Raw genomic sequence first — 26,036 nt, forward strand, 5'->3', positions numbered from 1 at the left:
ATCCACAAGGTTTGCTTACTCACTGTTGGAGTAGAGAGGAGGGAATTTTTTAACATTCATATTAATTTGAGATGGTATATATTTTGGTATTGTGTTTTTATTAGTGTTTTAGGATATTTATTAGTTTCATGATTATTGGAGAGTTGGTTCACATGGATTTTGGCGGTGACATTCATAATCTATATGAGTATCTGCTCTTCACCTGTGTTGGAATAGGAAGTGGGTCGCTGTATTTTTATTTTGACTGCACGTTTTGACTCATTTTGACTCACTTTGTGCACGTTATAATAAGTTGATTCCTTTTCTTTAATACATTTTTTAAACATATTTTTGAATCTAAGGAAGTCTTTTGTTGGCGTGTTAGACAGTAGACCAGGCCCAGCCTCAGCCTCTCAACGACTTTTAGTTTATTTCCTGTAGCCACTACAATCGCAGCGGACCTCAGTGGGAAATATATGGCAGTGGAGCAGTCCATCAGATCGAGTGAAACCAGCAACACTTCTGTTGCAGCACATAATGGCACAAGGCATAACTAGAATAACCTGTTTGGGGTCTCGGGGTTGTTGAAGGCCCCCTTGTCCACTGACAATATATAGGTATCAACTAGTGCAGCTTTAAAGGGAAACTTCAGATCTTCTGAAGTGAGGTTATATGAGGTGTTTATCCAGAATCAGTGTATTACATGCAGTAGATACCAGTTGGCATGCCCCCAGTTTGGGGCACAGAAGCTAACCAATGTACTGCTGTGGACAGAGGCAGCTGCACCTAAAAAAATCAATATCAGTTCAGTTCACATCTTTTATTTTGATTAAATTAATGACATTAACACCATAAATTGATGCAGAAAAAGACCAAATTATTGCATAAAATTCTGTGTTGTATTCTCAAAATTTTCAATTTGAGTTTATTTGTTTGCAAACAAGATGAGATAAAAACAAGCAGATAATAACAAACAGAGCAAAAGTTTTGCAGGAGAGCAAGAGTATTTACAGTCTATTCAAATACTGTCTGAAATTCTCTTCCTAACATGACAACATGCCACACAACACAAGTAGTTATAATAATTGAAATGAAATCTGCGCCGTTGAACGTAGGTAATATACTTTGATAAGTGTCTCATACAACCCCAATTAAAAAATAATAAACATATTACTCTGCCCCCCCTCCAGTTATGCACCCCTGGTGTTTGTACCACCTCTCACCCCACTAGGCCACATTATCTGAACCGGGTATTTGCATCTTGCAAAATGCTGGACTTTTACATCCTACGTGGATTTCCTGTTTTTTAGCGGACCAAACTGCAAATTCATCAAATTCTAAGGACAATGACTCAGTAGCTTGAGTCGGAGGCAGCCTGGAGCGACAGTGTGATCTGCTCTCCTCCACAAGGGCAGCGCAGTCTCACTTCCGAGCGCCTTCCTCGCCTTTTTCTCCACGGCGCAGTGTACCTTTAAAAGGTTGAACTCTCCAGTCTACGGTCTGCGAGCTCTGGATTGTTTCCCCACTCGGCTCAGCTGTGTGTACCTTCCAGCAGTGACATGGCATAGAGGCGGTGAGCTGTCAGCAGCAGCAGCAGCAGCAGCAGCAGCATCCTGCACCATGGACGCTCTCCGACAGCCGAAGCGCAGCGGAGCCTTGGACACGATGATGCCCGTTTGGATCTTATTGAGCGCGGTGTCCGGGGGGCTGAAGGCGGAGGACGGCGGAATAGAAGAACTTGCCACCGAGAAGGAGGCTGAGGAAAGTCACCGACAGGACAGCGTTAATTTGCTGACATTCATTTTGCTGCTGACCTTAACGATTCTCACCATATGGCTCTTCAAGCACAGACGGGTCCGTTTTCTGCACGAAACCGGACTGGCAATGATTTACGGTGAGGCTTAGAGGTTAAACACACAAACACGTACACACTCGCTGCTTCACCAACACCACCTTCCCGCAGGCTTAGCATGATTCAGTCTCCCCGGTGGTTGCACAGCGGCTGTACCGAGGCGACCAGCTGATAAAGCCGGAGGTACACACATGATTTTAAGTCTGAACAAATGCACCGACGCGCCTCCGCATTTCCACCAGCTCACATTGCTCCTAATTGGCTGGGCCGGTGCTAATTTCTAGAAGGTGCTGTCGGCTGCTCAGCCTCGGCTACTCTCCGCTAGGCTGCTGCATGTGCAGCTTTATCCCTGATTGACCGGGAATCGGCACCCTGACATATCTGAGGGCACTTACACCCTCTGTCTGTGGTGTAATAAACTAGATTACAGCCTAATGGGCATCGTTTTATCTCGTATAACGCCATTAAAATATAAATTCACATCTGATACAGTTGTTGAAGTAGCTACTTGTAGAGCATCCCCCTGCCAAGGCTTATACAATGTTCCTTTTAAATATTTGATACACCATCTTTAAATCCTTCAGAGTGTTTAACCCTTTGAATCAGAGCAAATTTGCTTGATTTGTTTCAAAAACATAAAAAGAAGAAGGCAATGAGCAATTTAAAAGGAAATTATGCCAAAAAGAACACGATTAGCTTAAAAAAGCAAAAGAAAGTGACCTAAAAATGATCCAGAAAAAAAAGTAGAAAAAAAAGCAAAAATAAAAGGAAAGTAAAAAGAGGAAATTATCTTAAAAGGTGCTTTTAAAAATAATTCTGTAACAATTTTAAAAACATAATTATAATAATTATAAATATAGTTAAATGGACATTTCCCCCTAGATTAAAACCAAAATCTAAATCTACTAATTTCTAGCAATGTGTGGGATATTTCTGGCAAAGTTGTCAACTTTTTCCCCTTTTTTTCAAAAGAAGTCAAACCGGTATGCTCTGGAATTAAATACTTGTGAGAGGCATCTGAACCCAGCACAAGACTGTTGTTGATCCAGGTTTCAAAGGGTTTACAGGGCAATGGGAAAAAAGAAATATATTACATAGAAATATATAAAATCCATAATTTGCATATGTATAAGGGTGGGCAAAAATCGATATAGTATAGTATCTTGTTATTTTTGTATGATGATATTGTATCAATACAGGATGTCAAGTATCGATTTTGTTGTTGTTGTTGTTATAGTTGATTAATATTGGAAATACAAATTCAACTTGGGTAGACTACTAGAATAATAAAAATCAGTTCCTTTTCCCAATCCACTAGACATAGTTAGCTGCAACAAAAATGACCAATGTGAGATGAACATACTTGAAACTTACGTGTTGACAAAGGTTTCCCTTTGGGACATAATTTGCAGTTAAAAATGTTAGTAAATCACAATATATCACAATGTATGTTACTGTTATACTCAGCATAATGCAGCATGTATAAAATTACAATGTTATTGTAATTGTGACTTAAGTATCGTGATAATATCGTATCGTGGGGCCTCTGGTTATTCACACTCCTACTATGTACTCACTTTTCCCATTAACTAGCTGTTAACGGTGAAGTCAGAATCAAAATCAGAAATGTTTTTATTGCCCAGTAACTTCGCATTTACAAGGAATTTGACTTTGTGATTCGGTACATAACATTAACCTTTTGGAACCTGGAGCGACATCGCTTTCCTTGTGCTGCTTTCAGACACCTTTTACAAGTATTTAAACCTTCAGCCGTCTCATAAATGGGAGATTGCCTTTGTCTTCGGTCGTTAAAGGCTACAGATTAAAAATTAAAGGTAACCAGTTCATCCCAGTTGTAAGTGCTGTTTTCAGCCAGGTTAACATGTATTTCTGTGCCAGTTAGTTTATGTTTATTCCTAGTGGGACATCCACATGAGCACAGAGTATTCACGAAATAGTCTAAAATATTACAAAGTCTAAGGAACACTTTTGTAGCAGCAAAACAGTGGCAGATACAACAAAAACAAAGTCTGCCTTTTATCATCTGACTGCCTGATCAGATAACATAACCAAAGCCTCAGTGAGTGCAGTGTAATGTCTCAGAGACGCATCTGTATTTTGTTTTTCTTTTTTTCCCACATATCTTATCAGATTGATCCCTGTTAGTCATTGCTACAAATGTCACTTATTAACCAGTGATGTCACATAAGGAGAACAGACTTTGATTTGTTCCTTTCACTTTAATAGAAAACAGTTTTTGGTGTTTTTGCAGTTAAACTGCCTGTAGTTTTTCAGCTTCACATGTATTTGGCTCATGTTCTGGAAGTAGGTTTGCGGGTAGCCTAAAACCCACAAAGAGAGCATGCAGAAAATACCAACTTCTGCACTCCAATAAGTGATTCAGAGTCTCTCCATTTAAACACAACTGGCTGAAAAACGTGTTTATACATCAGTCTAATCTATTGCTCCTCCTGGGCCTATGTTGCCTGCTGTCTTGTTTTATAGAGATGTCTTTCGTTGTCTGGGGGGGGGTTTGTGTTCATGTAGTGTTGGTGGGTTCGCTGATGCTTGTATGTATGGACAGACTGTGAAAAAGAATTTCCAATGGGACGATAAAGGCTATCTATCCTGCTAAACCCAAATCAGTTTGCTGCTAATTAAAATCTGAATCTGAGGATGTTATGTTGTGTTTTCCATGGTCACGGCAGTTACGTGTGCTTGTATGTGCTGTTTGTGTTTGTGTGTCTGTTTTGTGAGTGAACTTCTCGAAAGGAGCCGCCTGAGGTTGTTAAATGGTATTCGTGTGTTCGTTCGTGTGATGTCTGAAGGTCGGAGTTTCTGAGTTTGGAAGTAGTTTTTCGGACTTTGTTGTGTTCATGTGCTTTGAGTTCGTAAAGTGGGAACAACATGGAAGCTACAAACATTGGGTTGCAATTTAATGCAAACAAGAGGTTGAAAGCTGTTTCCAGTTTACTCATATTATTTTTAATATTTTTTATGTAATATATCTTTATATTTAATCTAGGTCACTTCATGGACAGCAGTTAAAATTAATACCATATCAGACTTTACATGTGACCACTTTTGCCCACCATGTTCATGCATTTATGACTTGAAGTCGTCACCTCGTCTTACAAAGTAACGTTATCAATGTTAGTGTACCGGCCTGACACGCTACAGCTAATATATGCTTACACTAAAAGTAAATGATAGCTATTAGGAACAAAATAATGAAATATATCATTTTTTATTGTCAGTTGTTGACCCTGTTTTCATGCTTTCCTCCATTTCTGCTGCCCTAAAACGTCACACAAACGTCACAACTTGGGTATCATCAAAATTTCCCAATTTCCCACTCGAAAATTTTGTTACCTTAGAATGAGTTATTTATATCTACGTAGGAAGCGGGTCCTCATCAACGGAGTTCACCATTTTGCACCACCATGTTTCTACAGTAGCCCAAAATGAGCAAACCAAACACTGACTCCAGTTTTCACTCTGTTTTCACGCTGTAGTTATCAACCACTTCACAACGAGGATTGTCGCAAAAATACAGACATACATTTTTACTGTGAAACTGCTTTATACTGTGTTTTTACTGGTTTAACTCACCATGTTGGTTGGTTTTGGAGAGAAAGAGACTTCTGTGGATTATTTGGCTCAAAAACCTGAATGACTGGATCTTAAAATATCAGAGACAAAAAGGTGAGCACACATTAGCAGGTTCTGGGGGGGCAACATCTTTGTGTTGAACTGAACAGTGTTGAAAGAACGAAGTATTATCCCCCTAAATCTTACTACACTAATATTTAATATTTGTAGTGAAAAACTTGCTTTTAGAAGTTGTAGTTGGATTCAGTTTAATGTAACGGAAGTTAAAACCCACATTTTGTTAGAGCACACTCTTTGTATTTTTTGGACTATCACCAGTATAAAAGTGCTGCCAAGTGGAAACCTTGTCCCAATATTGATTTGCTGTATAAAGAGCAGACTCTACAGAAAAAAAACTGTGTTGTCAGTTGTTCATTGTGTTAATCAAATCAGTGATTCAGATTAATACAATTTTTAGTGACAGTTCAAAGAAGGAACATGGCATCTTTTATCAGCGACTTAGTTTCCCTTTGTGTTACTTCCCAGTTCAAACACATGAAACCTCCCATGAGCTGGAAAGAACCTAAAGTTTGTGAACTATTTTGCAAGAAACTGAGACAACAGGCGGTTTGACTCTTAACAATTAGTGAAAGTCAACACTATTTCTGTTGCAAAGCTGTCACTATTTGTGTGTGTGTTCAGGCCGAAGCCAGAGCGTTATATACGAGGTTAACCCTCTCTGGTGGGAAGAGTGAGTGCGGTGCTGGCAGCTTTGCTCTGTTAGCCTCCTGCAGATAACTGCTGTCTGATCAGGGGATTTATGTTCTCTAACTGCCTGCCTCATTCCTTTTTTCCTGGCTTTAGCTCTTCCCACAAGCGTCTCCCCATTTTTCTTCCTTTGCTCTGCTGCTCTCTCGGTGTCACCGCCTGATCCTCGGGGCTTGTAAAGCAGAAGCACCTGCAGAATCATCCAGAGCCGAGCAACTGGCTGGATGAGATTGATTTTGGTGGCGTTTGTTTGTGGATTGTTTGCCCCACATTCATTAACTGAGACTTCATCTGCGAAAACACGTCTAAAGCTTTACACTCCTCGTGCGTTTTCTTGTCTCACAGTGGTTGTTTTCTCCCCAGGTTTGCTGGTAGGTGTGATTCTGCGGTACGGCATCCCTGCCACCAGCTACCACAACAAGACACCCCCGAGCTGCTCGCTGAAGGAAGGACCTGTCAGCACCCTGCTGCTTAATGTCAGCGGCAAGTTCTTTGAGTACACCCTCAAAGGGGAGATCAACTCCAGGGAGATTCACAATGTGGAGCAGAATGATATGCTGCGCAAGGTCAGAAACTGTCAGAGAGAAATTCTTCATTTCTAACTTTTCCACATTTACCTTGTTAATTTGAATTTCTCATCTCTTCCAGGTGACATTTGACCCTGAAGTTTTCTTCAACATATTGCTGCCTCCAATCATTTTCCACGCTGGGTACAGTCTAAAGAAGGTGAGACGTGGCATGTCAAATTCAGATTTTGTGAGGCTGAATTTAGGTGATAAACAGTTGCTTAAAGGAACAAAGTGGAAAATTTAGGGGGATTCAGAGGTATTTAGTGGTGAGGACAGGTGAGCAGATTGCAACCAGCTGAAACTGTGCGTCAAAGAAAACACATTTATTATATTATGTGCCATTTCTGCTAATATATCCCCCTAAATCCTACGCTCTGGACCTTTAAGAAGATGTTGTTGTATGCTCCAGGTGGACGAATCTGCTGCCACAAACTGCTGTCTTATTGGACAGATGGTCCTCTAAGAAAAGCGCTCATTGGCCACGGACAGCGTTCAGTGTTGACTGAACATAAGTGGACCTTTTGAGGGGAAGTCCAGAGCAGATGTCTTTCATTTCCTCTCTGGCAAATACAAACGCTGATGCTGACAATATGAGCAGGTTCTGCTTTCACTTGTTGTAGCGCAACAGATCTGTTGTATTTGGGGAAACCTCAGTGTGGCTTTGTGCTTGTCATTTTTAATCCCTCACTAAATTTACAGTAAGTGAATTTAACTGTGAGTTGGTGCTTTTTATGTATCAGAACTGTGGATCTCCAGAAAAAGTGCTTCAGTGGCCTGATCTTGAAATAATGGAGAGTGAAATGTGTTGAAACAGCTGGTGACATCTGATCCGCGTTCTTATTGTGAGGGATCACCTCAGACTTATCCAATTATACAGCGATAGATGATATCAAGGAGAAGTCAAACATTAGTGAGGAGAAGCGGCCTTGTGCTTTGCTACTGTGAAGAGCATCTTATGAGGATCTGACCACGGGTTACAGTGAAGGGATTGAGATTTAATTCAGTTTTAACCAGGTTAATTAGCAGCGTGGCCTCTGGGATTGCAGTCCTGGTCAGTTGCAGTTTGCTAATGCTGCGTCGCAAATTTCTCAGCAACTGTTGGATGGATTGTCATGAGACTTTGTACAGACATTATTGGGCGCCAAAGGTGGAATTTCTGATCCTGTTTTCCACCTGATATAGTTTTAATATTATCTCACTTTTCTTTCATTTGAGGCAAAAAAGTTTCATGCACACACACATAGATGCATAGGAGGACAATGTCCATATGTGAAGAAAATTCCTGCACACTCTCTTATTACTTGCAGTAAACTTTAACAGTTTTTCGGTTCTCAGACCTTCATCAGGTTAACTACTACAACTTTGCCTGATGAAGATCTACGGAAATGTTGTATGCTTAATAAAGTTAATTAAAAGTAATAGGACAATGTTTAGGTATTTTAAATTATTCACTTATATTTGATGCAAAAACTCATATCTAACAACATGTTATATGGAACTGTTCACATTGTGTTTACATTATATGATATAATGTTATTCTTTTAAAGTTTAATCATAATCTAAATGTCTAATACGGATGTTAAATCTAAATATATTTAAATGAGACCGCTGGGTAAAGTTGGCCTGTAGTTTCATCATATGGAAGTTGACTCAGTTTTATTTAAAGTAAGTTGGCTATATGCAGCTTTTGTAAACATTTAGATTTCATATTTAGATATAAAATGTAGACATATTTATTTTCAACTTACTCAATAAAGTTAACCGTTACATGTGACATTAACATGAATTTCTGTCTCAGATGTGAGGAAACTGAGCTAAATATTCAACATATATCAAAATGAATGATATTCCCATCAGCCTCAGCTGTACTTTACGTTATACATAATGTTATATAATACTTTATACCATATCATAAAATAATGTTTAATCAAGTTGTCTTACTACTTATAACTCTATAACTGAATGTTGTGGGATTTACAGCCGTGATAGTGTATGCACAGGTTAATAATGTTAGCTAATTTTTAATTAGTCAGAATATCTCCTGGTGGCAAATGCAGTTCAACTGGTTTGCATAAATCAAACCAGTTTAAACTGTAATTACTCCAGTGATTAAATAAATCCATGTCTCAAACATTTTAAGTTGTAAGTCAAGAGCGCAAGAGAAGATACTGATTTTCCAGTTCAGGGAAAATGCTGCTATGATAAACAATGATTAAATAATGTGTAGTTTTTATTATAATTATAAGAATTGCTCGTGTGTCTCAGCAGTGCTATTTAGTGAAGTGAAGTATTTTTCTGATTAAGCATATGTCAAATAGGGTCTGCTATTATCATTATTGCTGTTATTGATGTAATAACACAGCAGCAGCTGTGGCTCAGAGGTAAAGCGGGTCGTTCTCTAATTAGAGAGTCAACGGTTTGATCCTCCTCCTTGTACGGTAGCGTCAGCCACCAGTGTGTGAATGTGTGTGTGAATGTGATGTGTAGTGTGAAAGTGCTTTGAGTGGTCAAAAAGATGACAAAAGCTCTATGTAAGTACAGTCCATTTAAAGCAGATAATATTGATACAAATAAAAATATATTTATTTGTTATATTAATCGAGTATTTTAAAAAACAATTTTTAGAATAATTGATAAATTAGTTATAGATTAATTGATTAATCAAAAAAAGGTCAGATTAATTGTGAAAAATAAGATAAATTAATATTTGCAGATAATTCAGTCCTATCAGGAGTGAATAGGTTTAATCATTGTATAATGTAGTGAGACTCCAAAAACTACAGATAGTTTTTGGAGTCCTACAGACCATTATCAACACTGTAGGTTAAAATTAAAGTAATCAGCCATCAATCGATTGTTTCAGCAGCATTAATCTGCTGTGTCACTGTTAAATCTGTGCCAGCTGTTGGTTCTCATTATCTACAAGGTTTCTAAGGTTGGTTGTTAGAAATAATTTTAAAGCTACTGAAAATGTATTGACATGCTTTTTCCTGTCAAACTGTAATTTAAGATGGAATTTGCTGAGTCAAACAACAGTCCCCAGGAAACGGGAAGCCGCAGCACGCGTCAGGCTATTTTCTTAAATCATCCGTTGCAGTGGGAGTTGAGTTTAAACGCTATGCTAACAGCTCGAGAGGGAGAGACAGAGGCTCTGATGTTTGTCTGCCTCTTTGTTTGTTAACGTGTCGCCTCAGTTGATGTCTTCTCTAGATCAATGTAGCAAAACCGGATTGTTACTGATGTGCATATTTTTGCGTGGTTAGCTGTGTGTCACCTGACTGTGCAGCCACAGAGCAGCTGTCATGTACATCCTGAAATATATTAATCAGAGTATTTCTTTCTTCCCCTCTATTGGAGTCTTTTATGTTTTATTTCCAGATATCACTCCTGGCAGTCAGCGAGGAAAAAGGCACGTTTCCTCGAGAAATCTGAAGCAGCCTTTTTTTTCTTTGACACTCGGCTTTGGAAGTGATCCAGAGAAAGTGTTTGTTTTGGATTTCTTGTTTGTTTTATAACCAGTCAAACAGCTGAATCTGTGTTTGTGTTTCAAGATCTGTTTGACAGGGAGTCACTCGCCCACCCGTGGACGTTAATGACCCGGGGCCTTTGTTGATTCTTTACGTGTTTTGTAAAAGAAAAGTAAAAAAAAAAAAGTGTGTTGCCCTAACTTTGCTAACTTTTGTTAAACCTATTCAGAAAGTGTGTTTTTCTTCTTTTTTCAGAGACACTTCTTCAGGAATCTGGGCTCCATCATAACCTATGCTTTTCTTGGCACTGCCATCTCATGTTTCGTTATTGGGTGAGTGCTCAACTTCTGATTATGAAATGTCAGTTTAAAACCAGGAACTTAAAGGGACAGTTCACCTCTAGATTCAAACAACATAGTTTTCCTCTTACCTGTAGCGCTATTAATCAGTCTACATTGTTTTGGTGTGAGTTGTCAAGTGTTTAAAATATCAACCAGCAGCAGATGCAAAGTAGCACGAAGCTCTAATTGGGTACGGTGTATCAAATAGTAACATTTATGTTTTAAACTTTACATGATCCCCTTTAAATATAATAGATAAATAAATAGTAATGTAAATAGCTAAAAATAGAAAAGCCAAGATGACAAACATGTTACAGCGTTGAATATTAAAAACATTTACATTCAATTAAAACCAGATCTGAAATAAGTCAGAATGGTTGAAGAGTGTCCAAGTTTAAGATTAATTTTTACTTGTTCACCCCTATTTTGGGGAATATGACGCAACAAGCTATTCTGAAACAGACTTTCAAGGTTATGTGAGTTTAGAGTGAAAGGGGATTAAGTGAAGGGAGGTAGCATGTGTTTCACATTTGTTTTGATCAATAAAAACCAGTTCTGTTGTTGCCTCACAGCCAGATGTGGCCAGCTGACTTATTTCTAAAGATGTCAGTGGTGGGAGCTGTAAGGATCACCAGTTATGAACCTTTGGTGATAAACAGCATTAAGTGACTTTAATGTAGAGGCTGCAGCTTTTCCATATGACATCTCCATAATCTAAAACACATAAAAATGATTCAGCTCTCCAAAACTCTACAACTCACACCAAAACAAGCTAGACTGATAAACAGCACTACAGGTCAGAGGAAAACTATGTGTTTTTGATTTGAGGGGAACTGTCCTTTTAATGATCAAACCTTTCTGTTTAAAGAGAACTTGATGTACCTTTTTGTTCTCCTCTCACCTGCACATCCATCAACAGGAATTTGATGTACGGTGTGGTCAAACTGATGCAAGTGGTCGGACAGCTGACTGACAAGTTCTACTACACTGACTGCCTTTTCTTTGGTGCCATAATCTCGGCCACAGACCCAGGTACGACATGCTGACAGTCGTCCAGCGTTATGTGCTGCAGTTTGTGGCTGTTTATGTAAAGGATTTTCTCTTCTATCTGTGTGTGTAGTGACGGTGTTGGCCATCTTTAATGAGCTCCACGCAGATGGGGATCTCTACGCTCTGCTGTTTGGAGAGAGTGTTATGAATGACGCAGTGGCCATTGTGCTTTCTTCGTGAGTCAGATTTCAGCCCTGTTAACCAGTATCTGCCAAACTCATCACCTTCTTTCGTTTTACACCGGAAAAATCTCTTTCTCTGCCTGTTTTTTGAGCTCCTTTTGCCTTCTGATGTTGAAATTCAACACTGAAGTGTGAGACAGAGCGGCACCGCTTTGCATCACTGCTCCTCTAGACAGACAGACAGACGGCACTCTGCCTCCCTCTGCTGGAAGATTACAAAACACCTACTACTAGAGATATTTTATGAATAATTACATTTTAGTCTATAATTAACCAAATAATGGACATAGAAATAATTTTCGAAAAAAGCCAAAATGAGATGAGATGTGAATCAAATAAAAACATTATTGGAAATATTTTGCATTTATGACAAACACTGAAATGTTTTTTTGCGTATTTCAGGTCAATTGTGGCTTACCAGCCCAGTGGAGCGAACACACACATGTTTGATGCCTCAGCCTTTTTCAAGTCCGTGGGGATTTTCCTGGGTATCTTCAGCGGCTCCTTTGTGATGGGTGCAGCCACAGGAGTCGTCACCGCTCTCATATCCTTCTCTGACACCTACTTTGAAGTGAAAACACAGAGAAAAATCCAATTGATTCAAGTTTCAATTGCAAATAGGTGTGTTATTGTTGTGTTTAGTAAAAGTTCAGAACAGTGTTGTGTCTTTAACTGGACTCCCACGTCACCAAGTTCACCAAGCTGCACTGTTTCCCGCTGCTGGAGACGGCTCTCTTCTTCCTCATGTCCTGGAGCACCTTCTTGCTCGCCGAAGCCTGCGGGTTCACAGGTGAGCTGCAACGGGGAACTGCTGTCGAGGAAGTGGTGGCATTTTGGGAAGCAGGCACCAGACGGCTTTGGTCAGGATGTCTAAAGACGTCTGTCAAACTTCTATCTGACTTAAAGGTCCAGTGTATAGGATTTAAGGAGATATATTAGCAGACGTGGAATATAATAATCCTAATTATGTTTTCATTAATGTATAATAAGTTGAAACTAAGAATTATTGTGTTAGTTCAGAATGAGCTGTTAATGTGTACATAGGGAGCAGGTTCTCATCTACGAGGATCCCCATGTTGCACCGCTGTGTTTCTACAGGAGCCCAGAGCGGACAAAGCTCTAGTCTAGATAGGGCCGTTCACACTTTTATGTTGCAGTAGCGGCTTGAATTTGCCTGGAAAGGTTTGGAAAGGGAGGAGTAAATAATCAAAGATTCTCATTCATCTATGTTATGGTATGTCTGCAAAAACACATCAGAAACAACTTTACTTTCTTAATATTGTTGAAATTCTTCTGTTTAAAGCAAGTCTGGTTGCTTTTAACTTAAAAAAGGCAAAAAATGTGGAAAGAGTTGAATGTTTTAGTTAGACTATGAATAGCACAACCTTTATTCAAATATTGAATTCATTTTTTTCCACTTTGAAATCTTTTAGATTTATGATATCATAATTTGTTAGTTTGTGGCCCTTTTTTTTTGAAAGAACATGAGAGGGGTACCTAAGTGATTTAGTATTGTATTTTATTAAGTTGTAGACAGGTTAATTAAAGAACAGTCAATTTGAAGCAGAAGAGGCCAACATATGCATATTTTTGGTCCTTGTTTGGGTAAAGCTCCAAAAACACTCAGTCCTTCATTTCCCATAATGCAGCTAAATTCAATCTCTAATTAGTCTCTCCCTGCCTGTTAAACATCAGCACAGTTTTAAGGTTAGGAGTTCACAATTTTTTTGTCTTCTTATTCTGTTAGCAAGAAGACATAGCAAGGCCACAAATATTTATGTATTTTTTATGTATTATTTTTATATTGTCAGCTATTTAAAAAAAATATAGATACCAAAATCTCTAAATGCATTTTTGGTAATGACCACTAGGGGGCTCAATGAGCCCATTGATCCAACTCAGAGGTTATTTATTTATTTATTTATTTATTTATTTATTTATTTATTTATTTATTTATTTATTTATTTATTTATTTATTTATTTATTTAAAAGGGACCATGTGCAGTTTAAGCATAAATGTTACCATTTCATGCACTGCACCAGATTATAATTTAGAGCTACTTTACATGAGGTCAAAACAAATTCACAGCACAATGACATAATAATACAAAGTTGTGCATGTAGAAGAATTTACCCACCAAACACCAGCGTTTCACCAAGTCCAGCCCAGTTCTTCTGCAGATGGCCTGCACTACCATTACCTCTGTGCTGTAAATGTAATCACCTCAGATCTTGACACGCCAAGGTTAGGACTGCGAGCCAATCAGAGCACAGAGGTGAACTAAGCGAAACACTCTTGTGGCTTTGTGGGTACTTTTAGCATCTACTCATTGCAAACTGCATCTATGCAGGGAAAGGCCCTCATCTTTTAAACCCCAGTTAATGACACAAGTTTCCTGCCAGTGTCGCTCTTCTTGTGGCCAGTAAACTGGGTCTTGTGGGGAAAAAAGAAAGTGTGGTCTTTCAAAAGATGCTTTAGTCTTATATATTTTTCAAGTTGTTAATGATCATTGGTGAGTGCATTTTCTCAAGATAGAGTCATTTAATTCCAAACTGTCGATTTTGCTGAATAATGTAATTATGAGCAAACTGAGTGCTGGTAAACTGTCCTCAGAGAGCTCAGTCTGCCTGTTATGCAAATGAAATGTGACAGCGACTTAAATAGAGATTATGTAGCAGATGTGCAGCAGAGGAAATTAACAGATAATATGACACACAGTAGCAAAGCAACAAGAGGAATGAAACGCTAATCTTTGCTTCTGATGTCTCTACATTTATTAATTTTCTTTTTTTTTTCCACAATATTTTTATTTAGATTTTCCATATTTTATAATACATCTTATCACCATATAACACATAACATATAGCTGCGACATAACACAGAATGAAGAATAAAAGAGTATTTAAAGAAATATAATACATAAAATAAAAATAAAATGAAACAATAAAAAAAACAAAATGCTCCTCATATGTTAAAACTGGTAAGCTATACAAAATGGAGTACCATAATTTCAATTGCTAGATATGAGACACATTTAAAAGACAAAAAACCCAACGAATTAAGTACATAATTTACATAAACTCAGAATCTGCATTGTCCACAAAAATGTATCAATGCGGTGATCATATGACGGATCTAAATCCTTCACATAATTCATAAAGGGACTGCATATGTTTTCAAAAATATTCTGTTTACCTTTTAATGTATAAGTTAGTCTTTCTAATGGGTGGCATGATAACACAAGTCTTACATACTGATTTGTGTTTGGTCTGTTAAGGTTTTCCCATAAAAGTGCAATACATTTTTTAGCATAAAGCAACCCGAGGACTGCGAATGCACGTTCGTTTTTACTATAATTATATTTCACTGGATACAGGAATTTATGAATTTTCTATTGCATATCCAAATTACTCTGTCTCTTTGTATTAAATGTGTCTCTTTGTGTGTGTTGTCTCTCAGGCGTCGTGTCCGTGCTGTTCTGTGGCATCACGCAGGCTCACTACACCTACAACAACCTCTCTGCGGAGTCCACCAAACGCACCAAGCAGGTAGCGTCTGATCACTTCCCGCACACGCAGCCCCGCTTATTTTGGATGGTTTTGAACTCTGTGACATATGAACAGGGTGCTCGGCCCCGGTGCCAGATGGCTCGATGATCAGCCCGCTGTGACCTTAATCGGGGTTGTCTGAGGACATCCCTCCTGACACGACTGTTTAGTTTCTCAGAGGGAGGTCAGCCTTGAGGACGGGCTGCAGATTAGCACGAAGACACCACACAGGGTGACACATTTTGGGATGAGTGCTCCAAGTATTCTGGCAGGTTACTCAGTTTCAAAGAAAGCTACACATGCACATCAGAGAGGGAAGGTTAACCCTTTGAAATCTGGAGAAACATCACTTTCCTTGTGTTTCTCTCGGACGTCTTTCTCAAGCACGTACACCTTTGAATCCTCAACAAAAAAAGTACAAGACAAAAAGGCAATGAGCAATTTAGTAAAAAAAGTTTCACAGATTGCATTAAATTTGTCCAAAATTAAAAAGCCAGGCAAAACTATATGTATTATTATCAAAACTACAGATTTAAAATTTTGTTGAGTAAAAATTAATTAAAGTAATCATTAATTTAAAAAATATTTTAAATGATTTTTTTTCTTTTTTTAGGCACATTTTCCTGTGCCTAAAAGTGACAAATCCTTTTGCATTTCCAGTTCCTTCATCTTGTTCCTCCCGCTTAGAGCAACAAAATGCAGTCGGCTGAGCAGTCATCATGGCAGAGTGCCGCTCTGTCAGCCTGGGAGAGAAAAGAAAAACAACTCCCAAAGCTTTTCGTGATTCTGAGGGAATAGATGAGGCACTTAGCTCTAGCCAGAGGACCTTTTGCAGTGTGGAAACTCTGTGAAATCCCCCTTATTGAACCTGAACATTTCAACAATCTTTCTGTGGATTTTTTGTTTTATTCTTGCTGCGTTTTCATATGTTTCTAAACTGATATTCATAACGAATATTATATTTTTCACACAGCTCTTTGAGGTCCTTCACTTCCTGGCTGAAAACTTCATCTTCTCCTACATGGGTTTGGCTCTGTTCACTTTCCAGAATCACATCTTCAGCCCCATTTTCATCATTGGAGCTTTTGTATCCTTTTGAGACACAACAAGCGTGTTTGTCTGTTTCCATGTGGGGTTACCCCTCTCATAGACAAAAAATGTTTTCACACCTGCAGAACTGGGTCATACTGGATGACTTGGAGACTGCAGGTCCCTGTGGACATGCCAGAGTTTTGTGCTATTTACGTCCCAAAAGATAATAAGATCATAAGAAAGAAAGATGTGAAGTTCACTTTCATGTATCACTTTAGTCAGGACACCTTGTTCAGTCAAAGAGTTCTTAACCTTCCTGTCAGATCGCCATATTCATCGGAAGAGCTTTCAACATTTACCCGCTGTCCTTCCTTCTCAACCTCGGCAGACGGCACAAGATCAAAGGAAACTTCCAGCACATGATGATGTTTGCAGGTATGAAAAGCCACTTTCATGTTTTTTTCTTATAATTTCAGATTAAATGTGATTGGACAACAGTCTAAAATCTTAATGTATGCAATTTTACCATCCTAAAATTAATTAATAAATAAAAACACTTAACAATCACGATAATTGGAGGAGTTGCTATTTTTTTCTGTCAGCTAATCGACTAATCATTGCACGTGACCCTCTACAGGTCTGCGTGGGGCGATGGCGTTCGCCTTGGCCATCCGGGACACGGCAACTTACGCCCGTCAGATGATGTTCACCACCACGCTGCTCATCGTCTTCTTCACTGTCTGGGTGTTTGGCGGTGGGACGACGCCCATGCTGTCCTGGCTGCACATCAGGTAACATCACAGTTTAATGCATATAAAATAAAATCTGCATTTCCTTTTGGATTAACCTAAAAGTCCTCAGAGCTTAATGTATCCCATTCATGAAAATGACCAATATTAAAAAAAAAAAATACCCACAGTTAATTTGTCAGAGAGTGATAACTTTGGTAATTGATCAGGGATTACCTTGTTGGATAGGTAATGCTGGAGGAGTGTTTTCATTCAAAGTCAACAAAAAATACATTACCTTTCAAACAAACATACAGCCCAAGTGCTTGAGCAAAAAATAAATAAATTGGTTAATTAATTAATAAGTAAATAAATAAAACAAAAAATAAAAAAAAATTGCAAGACTATTAAACAAACAATCAAACAAAATAAATAATTAAAAATAACTAAATAAAATTCAATCAAAGAAAAGAAGATAAAATCAAAACCAGGGATAAAAAAATGTAAAATCAATTATTCAAACTTAAGAAAAACAAGGCTATAGCATTGCTCCAAACGAAAAGCCTATTTAATTTCCTTTTACAAATGACATCACATTATCCACAGAAAGATGTCATGGTGTGAAAAGGATTCAGACTCTGACAGAAATTTCATGATTTCATTGAAAGTGTGTATAGCTTTTGAAGAATGACCTAATTGTTCACACTTTACTGTGTTACACATACTGTTCCTTCTTAGCTTTTATGAAATATATTCTGTGAAAGTCATGCATCTGTATTTATCTCAAAATTTTACACAAGGAGGCAAATGACAGTCGAAAAAAGAAGAAACATTCAAAACAGAGCTAAAACTGCAGTTTCTGCCGCTGGATTGGTTAACTGCGGCTTCTAGAAGCTACTATCCAGCGGTGGAAAATACTTTCACTGAATTACTGTACATAGGTACAATTGCGAGGTACTTGTAGTTCACTTGAGTATTTACATATTATACTAAGCTGAGTCTACTCCACTTCGTTTGCCAGCCACCCTGAAAAAAGACTCACTTATTTTTTGGTTACTGCTCTGTCTTTGTAGAGCAGCTACACGTTTCCTCTGTGTTTATAATAGTTTTCTCCTTATCAAAATCAAATCAAAATCTTGGAGGAGTTGTCCAGGAGGTGGGGCCAGAGTTCTCCGCTGCTGCTGGCTTATACCCACAGCTTTCAAATCTTTAAAGAAATATCTGCGTTTTATGTTATAGCAGATCGATAGGTTATACTCTTAGATTCAACACAAACTCATAAAATCAAGATCATTTTTAAAGCAGGGATGCCACCCCTCCCTTGTACAACATGATCGTCCTATGTGACAGAATAAAGTGCAACGTCCCTTACTGAATGTGGGACGTGATTTGTCCCAACTTTTCGTGCATTCCCTACTCTAATGCATGCGCAAAGCTTTCCATGCTCGAGATGACGAAAATAAACAAGCATCTTGTTGGAAATAAATCTTACAAAGACCAGTCTACCCCACCCTTCCTGAATGATGTTTGGCTAAAGGCTAAAATTACATTCAAAACAAAAAAATAATTCAAAACAAATAATTCCTAGATAAGAAACAGTGCTGTGCTTTCTGATGAAACTAAGTAATTGGACATTGGTGGACATTAATTCACCAAAGCATCCCCCATCCTTTGTGGGAGGTTTATGATTGAAGGTCAAAATTAGATTTATTGTACAAGTATAATGATATTTCTGAGTTTTTCAATCAGTTCTTGGTCATTTTGACAGGCCAAACATTTTTCACACATCTTTTGTTTGTTTGTTTTAATCCTAAATATAATTGATGCAACTGTGCTTTACTTTTATTGACACTTTATTACCTTAAAAGTAGCAGAGGACTTTGAAATTAGTGTCTGGCACTTAAAATCTTATAGGGAAGGGCCCCCAGACCCCCTGCTTGATTTGTGTCCCCCTGGACATGGGGCCACAGATGATATGTCATTTTTCCACATTTAGGGCAGCAGCCTTTTTTCCTCCTGAGCCAAAAGTGATGCTGAATCCACCGTTGAAACAGCTGTTTATCACCAGCCTGCCATACCACTAACTGCTGAAGATGTTATCAGCATTAGGTCTGCATGCCTATCTGTCTGTTTCGAGCCCAGCCTCACTTATTTTGGTCCGCCCGTGACGCACAGGGGCCGGGAGCCTCCATTTGTCATGATAAAGCGGATTATGGTCGCGGTGATGTGTGTGACAGCAGCAGAGGCGGCCTGAGCGAACAGGCTCTGTTTAATATGAGTAATGCCTCCTTGTAGCGAGCAGGAACTATTGTGTTAGCTGGAGGTTTAGAGCGCTGCCAAAATCTCCCCCATGAACTTGTCGCCATGGTAACCGGGACATGTGGTGCATGGCAGGCAGATATCTTGGTATCATCCTTTGTATATGTGCATACATTTACACATTTTGGCTCTTTTTGGGGGGGGCGCTTTGAAAGGAGGAGAACTCGGACATAACATCACACAGAGCATTAAAACAGGCTTGTAGTGTTTCTCTCCAAATTTAATGCTGAAGAATACATTTGCAAGTGTCGTTTACTGTTTTTATGACACAGTCCTCTGGCTGATGAGTCAGACAGAAGCAGCAGTTGTGATGAGGCGTCGGATGTGGATGTGATGGAAGTGCTGAGATACCAAACATCTGGAGTGAGAGGAGACGCTGCTGGTTCCTGTTATTGGGTTTTGATGGATGGTTTGTGAGCGAGCAGGTGTGCAGCTTATCTCCGAGCCTCGGGCTGTAAAGAAAAGACGACATCCCAGTGAGCTCACGCTGGGTCAGGGAAGAGTTATAAGCTTCCAGCTCCAATGCAGAAATTTTCAGGTGCATCTATTCCTCTGAGCAACAGACACTTAAACATCTTCTTCAAGCCCTTTTATAGACTAGAATGTATTGGCTTGAGAGCCTGATTTTAGGCAATATTTTAAAAATAATCATTCAATATATTAAAACAATTACAATTAGTGAAAGAAGTTTGAACTAGAAAAGTGCACTCTCTAGAGCGCAGATTTCATTCAGGCGACCAGGCAGCTGACGGCCACCCGAGCTGATTGATGGCGGTCACTCTAGACAATTCTTGTAATTCCAGTAGACTCGCTGCAGCGCATTTCAGAAATGCCCAAGAAGCTAAGAAAAATACACGCCGCCTCTATTTTTGACTGAGGTGTGGCGCGTTGCACAAAGCATATCGAGTGTTTCTGCCAACAGGCAGTATGTGGCTATGTGTGGCGGTATGTAAAATATAGATAGAATATAATCACGAGGATGATTATATTTTTAATAACTGAAAGAGCCTCAAATCTTTGATCCGTGTGGTTCATAACTAGACTTAACATTAACTTTGTCTGCAGGCTATACAACAAGTACAACAAATAAACACATTTAAAATAGACCAAAAAAGAAACTATTTGAGTTTAAAGGCACAATTATCAAAGACAGATGACCAAATCTACAAAATCAAGCAGTCAAAACGCTCTGATTTTGAAATGTTCGCTGTGCGGCAGACAGAACAAAACCAGGTCCTGCCCTGTGAATTTGTCCCCCCCAGCTGCCTTACAGTCAAGATGGCAGCACAAATAACAAAAACAGCATCTAATTCATGTCATTTTATGCTTAACTTTAGTGGCTCTTAACATATCAGGTATTAAATTAATTTGCAGATGCTCAAAATTAGTTCAAAATAAGACCAAACTTCTCTATGGATGTCAGTTTTTGAGTCATGGTGAAAACTAATATGTGCCCTGCAACAAGTTTTCTTATTTTCGGAAGCGTGCGTCCCCCACCAACCAATTAAGAGAAGCCAGCAGTCAGTGATCGTGTAAAACAGTCAATAAAACGGATTTTTCAAAATTCTGAATGAAGTGGCAGCGAGGGTGTGATGAGGTTAGACTGGAGGATAAAACAGAAGTGCTGAAATAAGTTTTCAACACTGAAAGATGCTGATGCAGCTCACAAAATACAATAATAAAAGCTGGAGTGGAAGTTAAATGGAAGTGAAAGAAGTTGTTTTTTTTTCCCACTGGTACAAGCTTCAGTCTAAGTGTAAGAACTCAATGAAGGTGAAGTGAGTGCAAGTGCTGCAAGGAGTTTAAAATTCAGCCGAAGTTCAAACACTGAAAGGATTCAAATCAAATATAAGCGTAATAAATTGAGCTGAAAGTGAAATCAGATAAGCTCTCATAGACAAAAAGCAATGGGTTTGTTGTTGACATTTATGTGCTGGAAGCAGTTGGATCATCAGCTGAAGAGTTATATTTATTTCATCCAGTGTTTTTTTTATTTATTTTTTATTTGAACATCTGCTGAGCCTCTGTGCCAAGTCCGAGGATTAGTGCATGTCCCCAGAACAGAGCATCATATTTGGCAGAGACTGTTGCCAATTACTGTTTTGAAAACACTGAGCGGTCACTGTTATCCGCTCTCGTTTATGTCTCGTCCTCCATTAAACCAACACTGACTGCAACACGATGATATGCTTTTATTTAAAATGTTTGATTCTGAGAAATTTCATATAATCGGGATAGTGATTTCGGGGCTGTTTGTGGTTAAACAAAAAGGATCTTACTCTTTAACATAAAGGTATGTCTGGCTCCTGCCATCAAGCAGGAGGTTTAAATTTCCTCGGAGGGCCAAATCGAACAGATATTTGAGGCCTTTTTCCCATCAACATTTGTGTTTTTGATCATGCAGCGCTCTTAGATAAGTTGTATTGGAACGCTTTTTCTTCTGCATTTCATGTGATTGTGACATCTGTTGTATATTACATGCACTTATTTCGATTTATTGTGTTATTTTATGAAGTTGTGTATGATTTTAGTTGTTTTGACTACTGCTGCAAACCAAATTGCACTCATGGACAATAGAGACTTTCTAGTCTAATCGCTGTAGGGTCCTCTCCATAATGTTTTAATGTTTCACGCTTTGTCTTAAAACTGGACCACTTCAAAAATCTTAGTCCCCATCAGTCACTTAGACACAAAACATGGAAAAATAGGAACCAGGTTGAAAAACACTACAGTTACTCTTTGATGTTGACATGCTCTATACTGAGTGTATGTGTTTATGATGTGACAGCGTTGGGATCAGCGAAGAAATGCAGGAAGAGCAACGCCGGCTCGGAAAGTGGGAGTACTCCAGGTGCTGTATCTGAATGTGTGCAAACTCTCTGGGAGTAACTGGTGTTGGGACGGCGTGTGGTTTCTTCGGACTGGAATCTGTCTTCTTCACTGTTTAGTTCTGTTTTTCTGATAAAGGGGAACATCGGGTATCTATAGAGGGCTGTGGGAAAAGCTGACACTCATATTTTCCACACACTAAACTGAATGGATAGCAGGGTTCCCATAGTAATAGAAAAACTATAAAAGAAATGAAATATCCCAATCTTATTTTCCAGGCCTGGAATTGAAATTGATAGAAAATCATTGAAATTTCTGGAAAAGTCATGGAATTTTTCTTGTGTGTAATAAAATTGTCACAGTATTTTAGGGGCAGAAATCACCAGAGGCCCCACAATACTTAAAATATTATCACAATATAATAATATGGCCATTTTAAACTTGTTGCAATATGTTGAGTATTGTGTTGGTACATATTTTGCAATATATTGCGATACATTACCTTTCTTCATCTGCAAAATAATGTCCCCAAAGCAAAACCTTTTCAACTTTTTCAGTTTTATCTCATAAGATAAAGTTTATGTTTTTCATTTCAATCTTTTTTTTTGCTGTAAATTGTATCTAGTAAACTGAAAGGCAATACATTTTATCATTCAAGAAGGCTGCCAACAGTTTCATTTAAAATAAAAAAACAATACCTTGCATTTGGGTATCCATATGATATTGCCACACAAAAATACAGCGATACTTTGCTGTATCGACTTTTTCTCCCTCATTGTGTAACACGGTGGTGTGTTTTTTTCCCTGTGGATGATTTTTTACCATCACGTACTTTTCTTCTATCTAGTATTCTGTCTCTGTCTTCATGTTTGCCAGCTAGATAAAATTACGTTTGAGTTTTAGTCTAATAAGTTTGAAAAACAGCAGGCAAGTGGGCAAGACATTTATCTTTTAGTATCACGAGTCCTTAAATTTTCTTGGAAAAGCATTGAAGTTTTGTCCATCAAAATGTGTGGGAACCCTGTGTTAGTATCAGAAAAAAACTAGATTTGAGTCATTAGACAGATCTCTCAAGAGAGCAGCATAGTTACTGTGACACAGCAGCTCTGGCAGATGTGCTGCAGCTCCTTGTGGAGTTACTGAAGCGAGATGATTATTCACTGTTTTCTCTGAGATGTGAAACCCAGAGTTCGTCTCTTTGTTGCATCTGTGTGTACTGTCCGCCAGCTTTTTCACACAGAGGTGCAAAGAACAAATCTCACACTGTGCTCCCCAGAAGCAGCTCAACAGACCAGTGTGAACTGATCTGAAAGAATATGTGCAAAAGAGGAAGGCGAGAAAGAAACCGAGAGCTGTGGGGCGAGGGTTCCTCCATTTTGACTCTGTTTATAATTGCATGTCTTCCCTAGAGGACAGAATCCCTGCAAATTGCTCGTGTGGACTGTTTGATTGGTTTAAGGCGAGGAGGGAATGTTTCCAGGATTAGGATTAAAGGTTAGTGGGTGAACTGAAGTCAGTGTAACACTCTCTTACGTAAGTCTGCGTGTGTAAAACGTTTTATGGGTGTTTCTTATCAGAGGAAACGTGTGCTGGGCCGTGCTTCTCTTTGTTGGGGCCCTCCGGCAGATGTATCTTGATCTTAAAATCCACTCCTTCCTGACGCAGCGCTAGGCGGCTTCTCACCTCTTTGTTTTCACAAGTTCTTTGACTTCCATGCAACCTCCAGCCACCGAAGATCTTCTGTGTTTGCGTGTAGAGGAAGAAGTCCTGAAAGGCAGTCTGATACCTGCTCCTTCTCAAGTTGCTAAAATGGAAAGCAGAAAATGCAGCTCCTCATGCCTTCGGAGGGGATATTTTTTTCTGCGGCTGTCATGGAAAAGTCTAAAGATAACCATGCACATGAGTTACACCTCCTACTGTACGGAGTAGTTTCAGAAATAACCATGAAAGGCTCCACGTCTCTGCCTTGGCCCCTGTCCACAAGGATTAGACTCAACTGCTCCAGAGCTTATGTGAATTAAAAGAGACCCTTTAAAATCTGCTTGTGTTGAGTTTAATCCTTCTCTGCTGGTAAGAGACACCAGGAGGGAATTATTTCCAGCTATGAAGACTGAATATGTGCTGCAGAAACTTTAAAGCAGTTGAGGAAGCTACTGTCAGCAGCTAGTTTACTTGAAGCACAAGAATGGAAATGGTTGAAATTGCTTATAAGTAGGCGGGTTTCCATTAACCCTCAAATTGAGCAAATTGAAATTTTGAATATAAACTAATCCCAATCAAACACGTCAATTTTGAAAAAACTCCCAATTATCGCAAAAAAGTTAATACGCTTGCGTGAGGTGGCATTACAGGCGATTTGAAAAAGCCATATTTCGCAAAACTGCCAAAACACTTTTTGGCTTTTATAGGTCACATGATGCAGCAGGAGCTACAAGAGCTGTTAATGCATCAAATAACTCTTCAAAAGTTGAGCCGATCATCCAGAAGTTTTGAATAACAATTCCTCTGTAAAATCGTAGACTATCAGCTCCCAGAAATCCCTCATTCTTGGCTGCTCCCACATATAAGGTGCTTGCCTTTCCATTATCGCTCACATAACACGTGGCCTTCGATTGGAAATAATGAGGGCTAGTGTGATGGCTGCAATAGTAATAAACCTGCTAATGTTTTGAACATCCTTCGGCATGCTTCTTGGAGCGTTATCGCCAGAGGAGAAGTAGCAGAACATCACTCAGTGGAAATGCAGCCATCTCGCAATTGTGTCTTATCGTCATTTCGAAAATATCATGAAAGTTTTGCGCAAATGAAGCCAAAACAGAAGTGCGAAAAACTGCAGTTTTTCTTATGGCCACTTGAGGCTGGCTCTGAAACAGAGTCAATAGAGGCCAGTGTTAAAATGCCCTAATTTACAGCAGAAATAATCATGTTTACAGCCTAATACAAAAAACGCTTTGGTCGCTATGGCAAATTTTAACATTCATGACATCTGTACAGGGAAGAATTTTTATATAACTCACCTGTTTACTTTTTATTAAGGCTGAAAGTATTACAGTATAACGTTAATGATACAGTATATTGAGCTAAAATGGGTCTATTTTGACTGAGGGATTTTTAGTGTGTACTTTATGCAGTAAATCTGGTTTAGTTTGTAAGAAAAATCTGAAAAAGCATTTTTTTTTTTAAATTAAAAGACAGTCACACACAACAACTTCCTTTAAATGTTTCTTTTAGCTCTTCTTGCATGCTGCAGTGTCTCTGTCTCTGGGTCAGGGGTGACTTGATGGTGATTTCCCCAAATAACTGAAAGTTTGTTTTATGAGGTTGTGGTTTTGTGTTTTGAGTCATGAGTCATAAAGTTAATAACTGTTCCAAATCTCTCCCTCACACTGAACTACACAAACTGTGTAAAACCTTTTTTTTTAAAGCTTCACACTGTTTTTAGGTGTATTGGGATGAATGCTAATTTGCAGCATTTTTTCCAGCCACTAAAAGGTTGAATAATCAGCACTTTGATGTGTGGGATATCAAAGAATCGGCTGCTGACACGTATCAGAGCCACAAAGAGAACAAACAAATCTGAACTGTGCAGCTGCAGCAGCCACAAAGAGATTTAGATCATGTTTGTGTCAGAGTCTCACAGAATCACGGGAAATACAAATGAAAACGGTGAGCAGAGGTCGCAGGTGGGGAAGTCACAGACACACTGACCCAGGGGCTGAAAAATACTGCTGATTAACATCTAACCAGATATGAGCCACATTTGTAACAATGTTTGAAGTA

General features: G+C 38.8%; 1 protein-coding gene and 1 long non-coding RNA gene across 3 annotated transcripts in view; one reads left to right on the forward strand and one right to left on the reverse strand.

The window, feature by feature from the left end:
* Positions 1-784: 784 nt before the first annotated feature.
* Positions 785-5,999, reverse strand: LOC148189614 (uncharacterized). Its single transcript, XR_015776673.1, has 2 exons — positions 1,908-5,999; positions 785-1,735 (listed from the first exon to the last, which is right to left on the reverse strand). It is a non-coding gene; the product is annotated as an uncharacterized LOC148189614 (long non-coding RNA).
* The window catches only part of slc9a7 (solute carrier family 9 member 7), a 40,216-nt gene continuing 15,779 nt past the window's right edge, over positions 1,600-26,036 (forward strand). Inside the window, exons 1-13 of one of the 2 annotated variants that reach the window (XM_088078042.1) lie at positions 1,600-1,873; positions 6,554-6,756; positions 6,839-6,916; positions 10,482-10,558; positions 11,487-11,599; positions 11,688-11,793; positions 12,202-12,343; positions 12,484-12,589; positions 15,260-15,348; positions 16,322-16,435; positions 16,704-16,815; positions 17,018-17,171; positions 22,216-22,278. In XM_088078042.1, coding sequence (XP_087934168.1) covers positions 1,600-1,873; positions 6,554-6,756; positions 6,839-6,916; positions 10,482-10,558; positions 11,487-11,599; positions 11,688-11,793; positions 12,202-12,343; positions 12,484-12,589; positions 15,260-15,348; positions 16,322-16,435; positions 16,704-16,815; positions 17,018-17,171; positions 22,216-22,278 — 1,631 coding nt within the window. The remainder of the gene's footprint in view (positions 1,874-6,553; positions 6,757-6,838; positions 6,917-10,481; positions 10,559-11,486; positions 11,600-11,687; positions 11,794-12,201; positions 12,344-12,483; positions 12,590-15,259; positions 15,349-16,321; positions 16,436-16,703; positions 16,816-17,017; positions 17,172-22,215; positions 22,279-26,036) is intronic. The other variant, XM_042483655.2, reaches the window with a different exon arrangement.

Source organism: Plectropomus leopardus, chromosome 5 (genome assembly GCF_026936395.1).
Source record: "Plectropomus leopardus strain MGB_pleo_1.0 chromosome 5, ASM2693639v1, whole genome shotgun sequence".
NCBI classification, from domain to species: Eukaryota; Metazoa; Chordata; class Actinopteri; order Perciformes; family Serranidae; genus Plectropomus; species Plectropomus leopardus.